Source organism: Hyla sarda, chromosome 3, assembly GCF_029499605.1.
Source record: "Hyla sarda isolate aHylSar1 chromosome 3, aHylSar1.hap1, whole genome shotgun sequence".
NCBI lineage: Eukaryota > Metazoa > Chordata > Amphibia > Anura > Hylidae > Hyla > Hyla sarda.
The window spans coordinates 212,151,077-212,167,536 of record NC_079191.1 but is presented as its reverse complement, the minus strand read 5'-3'; the positions used below and the strand labels follow the sequence as shown (position 1 = coordinate 212,167,536).

General features: G+C 42.4%; 1 protein-coding gene across 1 annotated transcript in view; it reads right to left on the bottom strand.

Annotated features, from left to right (window-relative positions):
- LOC130362079 (cytochrome b5 reductase 4) overlaps nucleotides 1-16,460 on the bottom strand; it is a 270,381-nt gene that overhangs the window by 44,407 nt on the left and 209,514 nt on the right. Inside the window, exon 14 of the mRNA XM_056566016.1 lies at nucleotides 12,430-12,516. Within this exon, the coding sequence (XP_056421991.1) occupies nucleotides 12,430-12,516 (87 nt within the window). The remainder of the gene's footprint in view (nucleotides 1-12,429; nucleotides 12,517-16,460) is intronic.

The window sequence follows — 16,460 nt, the reverse complement described above, 5'->3', positions numbered from 1 at the left end:
CACCGCAGTCATCCGCTGCACAGAGCGAACTTAGCTCCTTGTCTGATGACTAGCGATGCGGCACTGACGTCACGGCCACACCCTCCTTGTGATGTCACACCTTCCCCTTCAATGCAAGTCTATGGGAGGGGGCATGACATCACGGTCACGCCCCCTCGTGATGTCGCGGACACACACCCTCAATGCAAATCTATGGGAGGGGGCATGGCATATTCCCTGTACATAAAAAAGTTATATGGGTGAGAAGAGGACAATTTTAACCCCTTAAGGACCACAGGTTTTTCCGTTTTTGCACTTTCGTTTTTTCCTCCTCACCTTTTAAAAATCATAATCCTTTAAATTTTGCACCTAAAAATCCATATGATGGCTTATTTTTTGCACCACCAATTCTACTTTGCAGTGACATTAGTCATTTTACCCAAAAATCTACGGCGAAACAGAAAAAAAAATAATTGTGCGATGAAATTGAAGAAAAAAACGCCATTTTGTAATATTTGGGGGCTTCCGTTTCTAGGCAGTAAATTTTTCTGTAAAAAGGACACCTTATCTTTATTCTGTAGGTCCATACGGTAAAAATGATACCCTACTTATATAGGTTTGATTTTGACGTACTTCTGGAAAAAATCATAACTACATGCAGGAAAATTTATACGTTTAAAATTGTCATATTCTGACCCCTATAACTTTTTTATTTTAATGCATATGGGGCGGTATGAGGGCAAATTTTTTGCCCCCGTGATCTGAAGTTTTTAGTGGTACCATTTTTGCATTGATCGGACTTTTTGATCGTTTTTTATAAAAAGTTGACAAAAATACGTTATTTTGGACTTTGGAATTTTTTTGCACGTACGCCATTGACCGTGCGGTTTAATTAATTATATATTTTTATATTTCTGACATTTCCACACGTGGCGATACCACATATGTTTATATTTATTTTATGGGAAAAAGGGACTTTTATTAGGGAAAGGGTTAAATCACATTTATCAACTTTTTTTTTTCTTTTTTAACACTTTTTTTTTTTTTGCTGGGTTATAGCTCCCATAGGGGGCTATAACATTGCACAAACTGATCTTTTACACTGATCACTGCAAAGCCATAGCTTTGCATTGATCAGTGTTATCGGCGGTTGATTGCTCAAGCCTGCATCTCAGGCTTGGAGCAATCAATCGCCGAACTGATGCGCCGGAGGAAGGTAAGAGGACCTCCGCTCACGTCCTAGCTGATCAGGATACCGCATTTTCACTGCGGTGGTCCTGATCAGCCCCACTGAGCAGCCGGTAAGCTTTTACTTTATTTTTAGATGCGGCGTTCAACTTTGAACACAGCATCTAAAGAGTTAATAGCGCGTGGCACCGCGATCGCTTCCGCACGCTATTAGCTGCGGGTCCCAGTTTCAGTTACATGCCGGGACCGACCCGATATGACACGGGGTCACCACGTGACCCCGCGTTATATCGCGGGAGCCGGCCAAGGACTTAAATATACGTCCTTGGTCGTTAAGGGGTTAAGCATACTCCTTTTCATACAAGTTATTTTTTTTAAGTTGCAAAATGAAATAAAAACCTACAAAAAATGGGTATAATTTTAATTGTATGGACCTACAAACTAGGACTGAATGATATGATTGACCTACGTATTTTCTTATAAGCTATCCATTTAACGTATTATACATTTTTGCTATGTGATTTTGGTATGATTGTTTTTAATTCACTCCGTTTTTAAAGTCACATGATTACCTGTGAACACCTGACTGAAGACACTGTCTTTCCCATGAAGCAATAAATGGAATCAATGTCACCAGCAGGTGGGGTCAGACGAAGCCCGCGCACGCGGGTGAAGCAGCTGTCACACCTATCCTAATGTTTGCAGCGTTCTGCCCTTTCATCCCTGTAATGAGAGCTAAATTTTTCATTTTCACAAGGAGTAATAGGAAAGAAAGGCCCCCCAAAATGTGTAGCCCCATTTCTTCTGAGTAAGGAAATACCCCATATCTGGATATAAAGTGCTCTGCGGGCAAACTACAAGAAAAGGAGCACCAATGGGCTTTTGGAGAGAGAATTTGGCTGGAATTGAAGGCCATGTGCGTTTACAAAGCTCCCATGGTGTCAGAACAGTGGACCCCCCACATGTGACCCCATTTTGGAAACTACACCCCTCACAGAATGTAATAAGGGGTGCAGTGAGCATTTACACCCCACAGGTGTCTGACAGATTTTTTGAACAGTGGTCCTTAAAAATTACATTTTTCATTTGCACAGCCTACTGCTCCAAAGATCTGTCAAACACCTGTGGGGTGTAAATGCTCACTGCACCTCTTGTTACATTCAGTGAGAGGTATAGTTTGCAAAATGGGGTCACATGTGGGGGTCCACTGTTCTGGCACCACGGGGGGCTTTGTAAACGCACATGGCCCTCGACTTCCATTCCAACCAAATTCTCTCTCCAAAAGCACAATGGTGCTCCTTCTCTTCTAAGCATTGCTTTTTACCCGCAGAGCACTTTACATTCACATGCAACATGCCCCCCAAAATGCCATTGTTGGTCCTTCCCTTCTGAGCCCTCTAGTGCACCCACAGAGCACTTTACATCCACATATGAGGTATTTCCTTACTTGAGAGAAAATGTATTACAAGTTTTGGGGGGCCTTTTAACCTTGTAAAAATGCAAAAAATTGGGCTACAATAACATGTTAGTGTAAAAAATGGAGATTTAGATTTTTCTCCTCCAGTTTGCTGCAATTCCTGTGAAACACCTAAAGGGTTAACAAACTTTTTGAATGTCATTTTGAAAACTTTGAGGGGTGCAGTTTTCATAATGGGGTCCATTATAGGGGATTTACAACATAAAGACCCTCATATTCACTGCAAAACTTAAAAGGGTACTCCGGCGCTAAGACATCTCATCCCCTATCCAAAGGATAGGGGATAAGATGCCTGATCGCGGGGGTCCTGCCGCTGGGGACCCCCGTGATCTTGCACACAGCACCCTGTTATAATTAGATATATATATATGATAACAGCTGTCACGCCCCCTCCCATAGGCTTGCATTGAGGGGGCGGAGGGTGACAACACACAGGGCGGGGCCGTGACATCACAATGCTCCGGCCCCCATGATCGCCAGTAATCAGACCTGGAGCGAACATGCCCCGGGGACTGATTATAATGGGGTGCTGTGTGCAAGATCACAGGGGTCCCCAGCGGCGGGACCCCCGCAATCAGGCATCTTATCCCCTATGCTTTGCATAGGGGATAAGATGTCTTAGCACCGGAGTACCCCTTTAACCTCTTCAGGACGCAGGGCATATGGATACGCCCTGCATTCCGAGTCCATAAGGATGCAGGGCGTATCCATACACCCGTGGGAATTCCGGTCCCCAACGCTAGCCGGTTGGGGACCGGAGCCAGATGCCTGCTGAAATCGTACAGCAGGCATCCCGGCATATCGCCCAGGAGGGTCATTATGCCCCCCCATGTCGGCGATGGCCGCAGAGCGCTGGACAATTCAGTCAAGCGATCTGCGGCGATACCAGGTCAATCGGGTCTCCAGTGACGTCAGAGACTGCCCCGAACAGCCATAGCCAGCAGGGGTGAGGTGGCACTGGTGCCACCTCACGATCACCCTGATTCGTTGGCTGGTTTACCGGTCCACCAATCAGGGCACCCCTCTTCCGGAGGACGTGAGCGGGAAGAAGACCCCGGGTGCTGGGGACCCCGATCCCCGGCATCCCTGTCGGGATCAGGGCCCCAGGAGCGACTGCCGCGGCGAGGGACTGACCTGCAGCGGAGCAGCAGCAGGAGGTGAGTGACAGCCTCCTGCTGTTGCTTAGCAACAGCTCCCAGCATGCAAAAAGGGCATGCTGGGAGCTGTAGTTATACAACAGCAGGAGGCAGACCACCACAACTCCCAGCATTCCCTTATGGGCATGCTGGGACTTATAGTTTTGCAACAGCTGGAGGCACATTTTTTCTATGGAAAAGTGTACCTTCAGCTGTTGTATAACTACAACTCCCAGCTTGCACAAACAGCTAAAGTGCATGCTGGGAGTTGTAGTGGTGCATCTGCTGGTTGCATAACTACAACTCCCAGCATGCCCATTGGCTGTCGGTGACTGCTGAGAGTTGTAGTTTTGCAACAGCTGAAGGCACACTGGTTGTGAAACACTGAGTAAGGTCACAAACTCAGTGATACATAACCAGTGTGTCTACAGCTGTTGCAAAACTAAAACTCTCAGCATGTACAGTCTGTCAGCGCATGCTGGGAGTTGTAGTTTTGCAACAGCTGGATGTCCCGTCCCCCCACCCCCCCCAATGTGAACGTACAGGGTACACTCACATGAGCGGAGGTTTACAGTAAGTATCCGGCTGCAAGTTTGAGCTGCGGCAAATTTTCTGCCGCAGCTCAAACTGCCAGCGAGAAACTACTTTGAACCCCCGCCCGTGCGACTGTACCCTAAAAACACTACACTAACACAAAATAAAATAAAAAGTAAAAAACACTACATACACACATGCCCCTACACATCCCCCCTCCCCTCCCCAATAAAAATGAAAAACGTCTGGTACGCCACTGTTTCCAAAACGGAGCCTCCAGCTGTTGCAAAACAACTATTCCCAACTACTCCCAGCCGTTGACTGTCCAAGCATGCTGGGAGTTTTACAACAGCTGGAGGCACCCTGTTTGGGAATCACTGGCATAGAATACCCCTATGTCCACCCCTATGCAATCCCTAATTTAGGCCTCAAATGGGCATGGCGCTCTCACTTTGGAGCCCTGTCGTATTTCAAGGCAACAGTTTAGGGTCACATATGGGGTATCGCCGTACTCGGGAGAAATTGTGTTACAAATTTTGGGGGCTATTTTCTGCTTTTACCCTTTTTTAAAATGTAAAATTTTTGGGAAAACAGGCATTATAGGTAAAAAAAAATAATAATTTATTTTACATATGCAAAAGTCGTGAAACACCTGTGTATAAAGGTTCACTTAACCCCTTGTTACGTTCACCGAGGGGTCTAGTTTCCAAAATGGTATGCCATGTGTTTTTTTTTTTTTGATGTCCTGGCACCATAGGGGCTTCCTAAATGCGACATGCCCCCCGAGCAAAATTTGGTCTCAAAAAGCCAAATATGACTCCTCTTCTGAGCATTGTAGTTCGCCCGTAGTGCACTTCAGGCCAACTTATGGGGTACCTCCATACTCAGAAGAGATGGGGTTACAAATTTTGGGGGTTATTTTCTGCTATTAACCCTTGCAAAAATGTGACATTTGGGGGAAACACATTTTTGTGAAATTTTCTTATTTGTTTTTTTACGTATGCAAAAGTCGTGAAACACCTGAGGGGTATTAAGGCTCACTTTATTCCTTGTTACGTTCCTCAAGGGGTCTAGTTTCCAAAATGGTATGCCATGTGTTTTTTTATGTTGTTCTGGCACCATAGGGGCTTCCTAAAAGCAACATGCCCCCCAAAAACCATTTCAGAAAAACGTACTCTCCAAAATCCCCTTGTCGCTCCTTCGCTTCTGAGCCCTCTACTGCGCCCGCCGAACACTTTACATAGACATATGAGGTATGTCCTTACTCGAGAGAAATTGGGCTACAAATATAAGTATACATTTTCTCCTTTTACCCCTTGTAAAAATTAAAAAATTGGGTCTACAAGAACATGCGAGTGTAAAAAAATGAAGATTGTGAATTTTCTCCTTCACTTTGCTGCTATTCCTGTGAAACACCAAAAGGGTTAAAACGCTGACTGAATGTCATTTTGAATACTTTCGGGGGTGTAGTTTTTATAATGGGGTCATTTATGGGGTATTTCTAATATGAAGACCCTTCAAATCCACTTCAAACCTGAACTGGGCCCTGAAAAAAAGCGAGTTTCAAAATTTTGTGAAAAATTGGAAAATTGCTGCTGAACTTTGAAGCCCTCTGGTGTCTTCCAAAAGTAAAAACACATCAATTTTATGATGCAAACATAAAGTAGACATATTGGAAATGTGAATAAAAAATAATATTTGGAATATCAATTTTCCTTCAAAGCAGAGAGCTTCAAAGTTAGAAAAATGCAAAATTTTCAAATTTTTCATCACATTTTGGGATTTTTCACCAAGAAAGGATGCAAGTTACCACAAAATTTTACCACTAAAGTAGAATATGTCACGAAAAAACAATCTCGAAATCAGAATGATAACTAAAAGCATTCCAGAGTTATTAATGTTTAAAGTGACAGTGGTCAGAATTGCAACAAACGTCCGACTCCTTAAGGTGAAAAAAGGCTAAGTCCTTAAGGGGTTTAAAGGGGTACTTCGGTGGAAACCATTTTTTATTTTTTTTTATTTTTTTATTAATTGGTGCCAATAAAACATCAACATCAGCAGGTCTCAGATATTTGTCAATGAATCCACTGGAGAACAGTTCAGATTGAGAGAGTTTATCAACTGCTCTACAGTATCAGTGATTTATCTAGCTACCTGTCCATGTGGTAAAAAATACGTGGGCAAGACCAGGAGAGCATTCAAAACCAGGATTCTTGAACATCTGGGGGATATCCGACATCGGAGGGATAAGCCCCTTGCAAGGCACATCAATGACTCTCACCAGGGCCGGACAGATAATCTAAAATTCATGGGTATAGAAAAAGTTTGGCCATCACCTAGAGGAGGGGATTTGGACCGTGTACTCCTACAAAAGGGAGTGCAGGTGGATTTACAAACTAGACACCTGTACTCCATCTGGCCTGAATGAACAGGTCAATTATGCTAGTTTTTTGTAGATTGACTTGCGGGTACCCCCCGTTCTTGGTGACTATAGGCAGCTAGTGGAGGCTTTAGTAAGCCTAAAGTCAGTGTCACCAATTTCTGGGGACCTATTAGGCAAGTAGGAGGATCGGGAGCAGGCCCGCCCTTATTAGGGCGGTATTCCCTGCCTAGGCACTAGGGTTATAGAACTAGCGCAGGGGAAGGTAGGTTCCCTAGGCCCCCGCTATCCCCTTGTCATGTAGCCTATCTAGTGTCCCCCTTTTGGGGGGTACCCCATTAGATTATATTATACTATAATTGAGCCTCAGTTAATATAAGGTTCAATTTTTTAGTCCTCGTCCGCGGAGTCTAACCTCTTCCGAGCATCCAGGGTATCTATACCCATGGCCTTTGTATTTGGCCTTGCCAAAACTCTATATGTATGCTAGTTTAATTTCCTCCGACCAGTTTGTATCAATATAATTATGGGAGTCACCAATGAATTATGGCAATAGTACCCAGTCATTTAGGGTACCCAGACTTCCTATTATGTATGTATACACTCCTATGGTCCAGCTTTTCTATGCACCTGTTATATATGCATAAGGCATCTCCGTAGTATTGCCTATTAAACATATATATTTATGAATAGTTTTAGGTTACATACTTAACCGCTATCCCGTTAGTTCCTCCTAAACTTGCCTCAAACATCTAGCCATTATGAATATACCAGGATATAAGAGTGTTTACCATAGCCGTAATCACATGATTCTTTTGTTTTCATTGCGGCCGTCACCTGACCGCGCGCTGCACGATAATCGCCGGCCCCTATGACGTCAATCAGGGGTGCGGCGGAAGTGACGCGTGGCTCGGCCAGCGTATAAGACGTCACACGCCGTGATCCCAGGTATGGAAGCGCATTAGCAGCCGGCATTTACCGCAAGGCTCCCCGCCACTGCGGGTAATAGCGCACCGTCCTGGGATCACGGATATCGGCAGACTGGAACTCTGAGTAGCCGCATACTGCGGAAGAGTGGTTCTTCTTTACAGGTACCAGCTGGACAGTTACTGATAGGGGCTTTTCTCTATGTGCTTTCCTCTTTAGGTTTTCTGGAAAATATCCACGGCACAGTGAGTGTATGCTCCGCATGCATTGCTCATGTTTTTTATTATGCTTGGAGCACATAAATGACATTGGTACCTTTCTGTTGTGCTTTCTTTGCAGGTGGCCTGATACAGACAGTCCTTGCCGTGATCTCTTAGTCACATTGGTTTGTTTATTTATTTATAGGGTGCTCTTAGTACCACAATTCTAAGGTATTTCAAGCTTTGTCTTTTGTCTCTCCTGATGACGCCATATCATTAGTGGCAGAAACGCGTTGAGAGCGACACCCTGTATGCTTGATATTGCTTCTGGAGTAAGATCCATACCGCAACCAGAACATTTATATTTATTCGTTTGGGTTATTTCAGCACTAATTTATTTGGTGACGATTTTAACTTTGTAAAATTAAAAGTTAAGTATTACATGCACCTCCCCTGGGATTCTAATTGATTTATCCCCCTTATTATTTTCATATATTGCTGGGAGTCTATTCTTGCCCCTTGCAGGCATTGCATTCTAATAGCAAGCTCTATGGTATTATTAATTGGTGCCAGAAAGTTAAACAGATTTCTAAATTACTTCTATTAAAAAATCTTAATCCTTTCAGTACTTTTTAGCAGCTGTTTTCTACAGAGAAAAACCTTTATTTGTTTAATTTCTTTTTTGTGTTGTCCACAGTGCTCTCTGCTGACACCTGATGCCCATATCAGGAACTGTGCAGAGTAGTAGAAAATCCCCATAGCAAACCTATGCTGCTCTGGACAGTTCCTGATATGGACAGAGGTGAGAGCTCTGTGGACAACACAAAAAATAAATTCAAAAAGTTAAGAATTTTCCCTGTAGCATACAACTGCTAAAAAGTACTAAAATGATTAAGATTTTTAATAGAAGTACCCCTTTAACTGATCCCTGAAAAATTCAGATTTTAAAATTTTCGTGAAAAATTAGAAAATTGCTGCTATACTTTGAAGCCCTCTGATGTCTTCAAAAAGTAAAAACATGTCAACTTTATGATGCCAACATAAAGTAGACATTTTGGATATGTGAATCAATATGTAATTTATTAGAGTTGTCCCTTTTCCTTACAAGCAGAGTGCTTCAAAGTTAGAAAAATGCAATTATTGACAAAATTTTTATTTACCACTAACAAAGTAGAATATGTCACGAAAAAACTATCTCTGAATCAAATTTATAAGTAAAAGCATCCCAGAGTAATTAATGCATAAACTGATAGAGGTCAGATTTGAAAAAACATGCTCCCGTCCTTAGGCTTAGAGTAATAATGGGCTCTGTCCCCAAGGGGTTAAAGGGGTACTCCAGTGGAATTTATTTTTTATTTTTTTATAAACAGGTGCCAGAAAAAAATGCTACAGAGAAAATACTTTTCTTTTTGAATTTCTTTTTTGTCTTGTCCACAGTGCTCTCTGCTGACACCTCTGTCCGTGTCAGGAACTGTCCAAAGCAGCATAGGTTTGCAATGGGGATTTTTAACTGCTCTGGACAGTTCCTGATACGGGCATCAGGTGTCAGCAGAAAGCACCGGAGTACCTCTATAGGACACATACATTAATGACTTTATAAACATTGTTCATTATGTTTGTTTCTTTTTAAAATGTATGTAGAGTTTGTGTGCTTTTTAAACAGTAAAGGCACAGCACTGGTTCTGTCTTAAATGGGTACTCCAGGGAAGTGTGTATCTATATATATATATATATATATATATATATATATATGCGCTGATTGCTTAGAGATGTAGGCAAGAGGAGGGAAAGATGGCAAAGAATATCAAGCAGCCAGAGAAGACCACGGGAGCCATGCATTTCAGGCGGGATGGTTTACAGGAAACATATCTCGGAGACACACTATATATATATCTCCAAGATATGTTTCCTGTAAACCATGGGTGTGAAAAACATGCAGCCCACAATCAATATCTTTGCGGCCCGGCAAAGATATTCATTGCTCTGGTCAGGGCCGGATAATCATTGGAGCTCCTGGAGCGCCCGCTCTGGGCCCCGTGCCCGCAGGGGGCCCCCGTCACATTAGGGGCATCCCAGTGTCCCGAAAAATCTTTTTAGGACACAAGGATGCCCCGGTTACCTCTCTGCGGCCTTGTGTTAACTTTTAAAAATGCAGGGGCTGCCGGGAGGTAGCGCAAGCAGGGATGTCAATGACGTCCCGTGCGTGCGCCCATAGGAGAAGAGTGGAGCGGAGCAGTGAGGAGGACGTGCGGGTATGGTAAGTCACCACTCACCAGCACGTCATCTTCGGTGTTCCGACCACTGCTCCTCCGGTCCCTACTGCTATGGCCCATAGGCCATAGCAGTAGATCGTGACTCCGGACCAGATGAGTGTTGGTCGGAACACTGAAGTGTGGCAGTATACACTGTATATGGCTGAAGGCTGTATGTCTGTGGGGGAACTGTACTGCACGTAATGTGGGGGAACTGTACTCCACCTAATGTGGGGGAACTGTACTGCACCTAATGTGGGGGAGCTGTACTGCACCTAATGTGGGGGAACTGTACCGCACCTAATGTGGGGGAACTGTACCGCACCTAATGTGGGGAACAATACTGCACCTAATGTGGGGGAACTATACTGCACCTAATGTGGGGGAACTGTACTGCACAGTCTTGTGCAGGGGGGCATTGGGTCTTTTGCAAAGGGAGGCATGGAGTGTTGTACAAAAGGGGCATGGGGTCTTGTGAAGGGGGGTCATGGGGTTTTATGAAGGGGGTCATCAGGTGTTGGGCAGGGGGCATGGGGTCTTGTGTAGGGTGGGCATGGGGTATTGTGCAAAGGGGGCATGGGGTCTTGTGCAAAGGGGGCATGGGGTCTTGTGCAGGGGTGGCATGGGTTGTTGTACAAAGGGGACATGGGGTGTTGTGCAGGGAGGGCATGTTTTTTTTTTTTTTTTTTTATGCGGCCCACATAAACTTAAACCTTGTTTTTTTGGCCCATGTTAGCCTTTGATTTTGACATGCTTGCTGTAAACCATCCTGCCTGATGTGCATGGCTCCCGTGGTCCTCTCTGGCTGCTTCATATTCTTTGCCATCTTTCCCTACCCTTGCCTACATCTCTCAGCAATCATTGGAGCTCTCCTCTGCCAGCCCCCACCCACCTGCTCTGAGCAGCAGAGAGATTCAGTGTCTGATTGGCTGAGGCTGAACACACCTCCCAGTTCCTAGCACTAAAGAGAGCATGACTCATCAGTACAGGACGGAAACCACATGGTCTGTGTCTCTCAGGAGGGTGGGGGCTGCTTTCAAAGAGGGATTTGGACAGAGACAGAGTCATTCCCTTACTTCATTCATGTAAGTGACAACCAAAGAGGGAAACTGCTCTATATAGCTAATGAATGATATATAGACAATTTAATAGGTTGATAAGAGGGAAAGAATGGGCTATGGGTTTAGTTTCCTGGAGTACCCCTTTAACCCTTGTGTGTGTATTATTTGTGTATGTTTCCTTAATTTTGTCCAACATGGCCTTTTGATTTTTCCCATTTCCTGCTGCAGCTCTCGGTTAGTTCACAGAGGTACATAGGAATGTCCACTAGTTATCACAGAGATCATGGATGCAGATAGGAATGTAGGGAGGGACACTGTGCTGATGTGGTGGATTGACATACAGTCATGGCCGTAAATGTTGGCACCCCTGAAATTTTTCTAGAAAAGGAAAAATTTCTCACAGAAAAGGATTGCAGTAACACATGTTTTGCTATACACATGTTTATTCCCTTTGTGTGTATTGGAACTAAACCAAAAAGGGAGAAAAAAAAGCAAATTGGACATAATGTCACACCAAACTTCAAAAATGGTCTGGACAAAATTATTGGCACCCTAATTGTTTCAAGCATGTGATGCTCCTTTAAATTCACCTGGGGCAAGTAACAGGTGTGGGCAATATAAAAAAAAAAATCACATCTGAAAGCAGATAAAAAGGAGAGAAGTTCACTTAGTCTTTGAATTGTGTGTCTGTGTGTGCCACACTAAGCATGGACAACAGAAAGAGGAGAAGAGAACTGTCTGAGGACTTGAGAACCAAAAATGGTTACAAGTCCATCTCCAGATATCTAGATTTGCCTTTGTCCACAGTGCGCAACATCATCAAGAAGTTTGCAACCCATGGCACTGTAGCTAATCTCCCTGGGCGTTGACAGAAGAGAAAATTTGATGAAAGGTGTCAATGCAGGATAGTCCAGATCAATGTCAGCACAAACTATCCGTCAACATTTAAATGAAATAATACGCTATGGCAGGATGACCCCACTGCTGACACAGAGACATAAAAAAGCAAGACTACATTTTGCCAAAATGAACTTGAGTAAGCCAAAACCCTTTTGGGAAAACGTCTTGTGGACAGATGAGACGAATATAGAGCTTTTTGGTAAAGCACATCATTCTACTGTTTCTCGAAAACAGAAAAGAAAAGAACTCCACTGCCAATCACCGGTCTTAGTGGACTGCTTGTATGTACAGCCAATGACTGCTAAGGTTAGTTATTTGTTACAAGGTATAATGGTGAAATGATGTAATGTCTCTCATGACAAGCTCTACAGAATTTCTTAAATTAACTAATTTACCTCTTATCCAATAAACACAATTTTTCCAGTTGCTCTTTCCATAAAATATCATCTTCTGTTTTGTTGAAGAAAATCAGTTTTACTTTTCTGTACCAAAAAAATAAGAAATATTGTGTTACCAATGCAATGTCACAAGCAGATATCATGGATCTATTTCTGTCGATTGTAGACTTATATGCAGTCTGTTTTGTTTTTTATGTTTTGCTAAACAGAACAGCAAAGCAAATTATACTAATCAGAGACAACAGAAACCTAGCAGAACAAGACAGTGTGAACATAGCCTAATAACACAAATCATAGGATCTAGTACGTTTATACTTAAAGGGGTTGTCCAGCAACAGAAAACATTTTTATATCACTGGACAACCGGCAACCCGTTTGAAAAATGTAGGGGAAGATTTATCAAACCATGTGAAAAGGAACAGTGGAGTTGTTGTCCATAGCAACCAATGAGATTGCTTCTTCTATTCTTAAAAAGACAATGGAAAGCTGAAATCTTGTTGCTGTAGCCAACTGCTTCACTGTTGCTTTGCACAAGGTTTGATAAACCACCCCATAATCTGTATCTTGGATTGTGCATATTAACATTATACTTTCATCTATTATACTTTCAGCTATCACTTGCTGAGTACCCGGCGTTGCCCGATTTTTCCTTCCTCATCCTTGTTGGGGAGGAAAAGCAACAAAGGAGGAAGCTTTTGACTCCATATCCCATCCTCATATATTGTTGTCATATCCCAACCCCATATCCCGACCCCATATCCCGACCTCCTATCCCGACCTCCTATCCCGACCTCCTATCCAGTCCTCCTATACCGACCTCCTATCCCGACCTCCTATGTTGACCTATGTTGACCTCCTATCCCGACCCGTAATATGTGAAATATCTCCAGCAGTACGGAAGTTAAGTGGGAACATACATTTCCCATTGATTTGCATGGGACTTTAAACAAAAACCCCAACCCTCACAAATGGGGGTAGTTAAGGGTTAAATTTAACTATCCTATATTTTAAGTGGATATATAAGTAACATGTGACCAAGTATTATCAAAATATCTCAAGCCGTTTGGAAGTTATGCGGTAACATATATTTCCCATTGACTTGTATGGGACTTTAAACATAAACCCTGCCCCTGGCAAATGGGGGTGAGTAAGGGTTAAATCACCTATCCTATGTTTGTTATTGACATATAAGTAACATGTGTGCCAAGTTTCATGTTAATATCTTTAGCCGTTTGGACATGATGCTGGAACATACACACATGCATACACACATACATACATACATATACACACACGTTGAGTTTTATATATATAGATTATACTTTCAACTGTAAAATGCATGTTTATTTATGTACTGTACTTTCGTGGTTTGTGTTTTTTTTTTTTTCATACTGAGTATCTTACTATTATTATTATTTACTCCTGTATACCTTTTTTTCACAGTAGTTCACCGTGTCTCGTGCTAACATTCAATTGTACAATTCATATTCACATTTTCTCTATATATGTATCACTTGCCACAGTACTTAGCCATTGTGTAACATCATTATTTAATATGTATGATCCTACATTGTCACTGACATTCACATGATTCTACATGCGGCATTTGTTCTGGTCTTTTACTATGGTAAGCAGGAAATGCTGATCAATGGGGACCAGGCACTGTCAGGATGGCAGCTGTGGGCAACTGGACTGCAAGCATCCCTTTTTATTTGTTATTAAATGTATTTATTTTAAAAGCCAAACTGAGCCTTTATCAAAATGTTTAAACCACTGGATAACTGACAATCCCTTTTACCCCTTCAGGACTGAGACAACTGTGGCCTTAAAGGGGTACTCTGGTGGAAAACTTTTTTTATTTTTTAAATCAACTGGTGACATAAAGTTAAAACAGATTTGTAAATTACTTATATTAAAAAAAATCTTAATCCTTCCAGTACTTATTAGCATCTGTATAAACAGAGGAAATTATTTTCTTTTTGGATTTATTTTCTGTCACGACCACAGTGCTCTCTTTTTTGTGTGTGAGCAGAGAGCACTGTGGTCGTGACAGAAAAGAAATCCAAAAAGAAAAGAATTTCCTCTGTAGTATACAGATGCCAATAAGTACTGAAAGGATTATGATTTTTTTAATAGAAGTCATTTACAAATCTGTTTAACTTTCTGGCACCAGTTTTTTTTTTGGAACACAGAGCTCTCTGCTGACATCACAAGCACAGTTCTCTCTGCTGACATCTTTGTCCATTTTTGGAACTGACCAGAGCAGCATATGTTTTCTATGGGGATTTTCTCCTACTCTGTACAGTTCTTAAAATGGACAGAGATGTCAGCAGAGAGCACTAGGCTTGTGATTCCAAAAAGAAAAAGGAAAATAATTTCCTCTGTAGTATTCAGCAGCTAATAAGTACTGGAAGGATTAAGATTTTTTAATAGGTAATTTACAAATCTGTTTAACTTTCTGGCACCAGTGGATTAAAAAAAAAAAGTTTTCCACCGGAGTACCCCTTTAAGGGTCAAATACTATTTTTTTAAACTCTGACCTGTCCTACTTTATGATGCAATAACTTTGGGATGCTTAAGGGTACGTGCATATTTTCTGTTGCAGATTTGAAGTCAATGGGCAGAAGAATCTGCAGAAGCAGAAAATATGCACGTGTGAAGGTACCCTTAAAGTGCAACTTTCACTAGGATTTATCCCTTAAAGCTATGCACTGTATATAAAAGCTGTGCAGCACAGTAATGCAGCCATACCTATCTTTGCCTAATCAGTGGCTTTATGGTGCTGAAAAATGCTTTTATCCACAGTCATGACCAGTTGGAGAGGCATGGTTGGGCGTTTACAATGTATGCCTCTCTTGGACAATGTCACAGCACGAGTAACATACAGCTACTCCGCACATGCACCATCTCTAATCATCTTTTTGGCCTCGGAACCCAACAAACTGGTGCCCAACAGTCCTCATGTGTGCTAAGAACTACTGGACTTCCTGCCTGGAGGAAAAGCTAAAAGAAATAGGGTATGTGCTCAGCAAAGATTACACTGCAAAAGAGTACACTGCAAAGTTATATAACTTTAACATGTGCAGGTGCAGCTATACAAAGTTAATTTCATTTGGCTGGAGTTCTTCTTTAACCCCTTTCCGCTATAGGACGTATGCATACGTCCCAGCATCCGACACGTTAGCGCACTGGGACGTATGCATACATCCTAGTGATCTCCGACACTGTCACGGGCAGTGCATGAGATTGGCGGAGGAGCCTGGCTGTCAATCACAGCCGGAGTCCCACCTCAGCTGCCGGAGCCGCGATCGCGCCAATCCCGGCAGCATTAACCCCATAGATGCTGTGATCAATCCTGATCACGCATCTATGGTGTTGACAGGGGGAGCGTGATAAGACCACAGGTTGCCGTTGGTTGCTATGGCAGCAGGAGGTCAGATCATGACCTCCTGTCTGCCTGCTACAGAAGCCTGAGAGATCCAGCCACAGGCTGTACAGTGTGCAGCTGATCGGGTCATACTGAGCTGCAGTACAAATGTATTGCAGCAGAGTATAACCTGTAAAAAGTGTAAAATATTAAATAAAAAGTTCTTAAATAAAAGTATGAAGTGTAAAAATAAAAAAATAAATAAAAAAAAGCCCCTTTCCCAATAAAAGCCCTGTATTATGACCAAAAAAGGTCAAAAACACACCACCAATTTTGGTACAAACAGCGGAATAAAAAACATCAAAAGGTAGCACGCGTCGCAAAAATGATACCCGCAAAAAATAAGCCCTTACTCAATGGCATCGGATGAAAAATAATAAAGTTGCAGCTGTTGGAAAATTAATGGCAGAAATTATTTTTTACTCAGAACAGGAAAAAGAACATACAAAACAATATAAAATGGGTATCGCCATAATCGTACTAACCCACAGAATTAATATAACATCACCTTTACTGCACAGTGTACACCATAAAGACATTTTCCAGTTTTTCAAAAAAATTGCTGCATTTGTCAACAAAAATGCAAGTACTAAAATAAAGT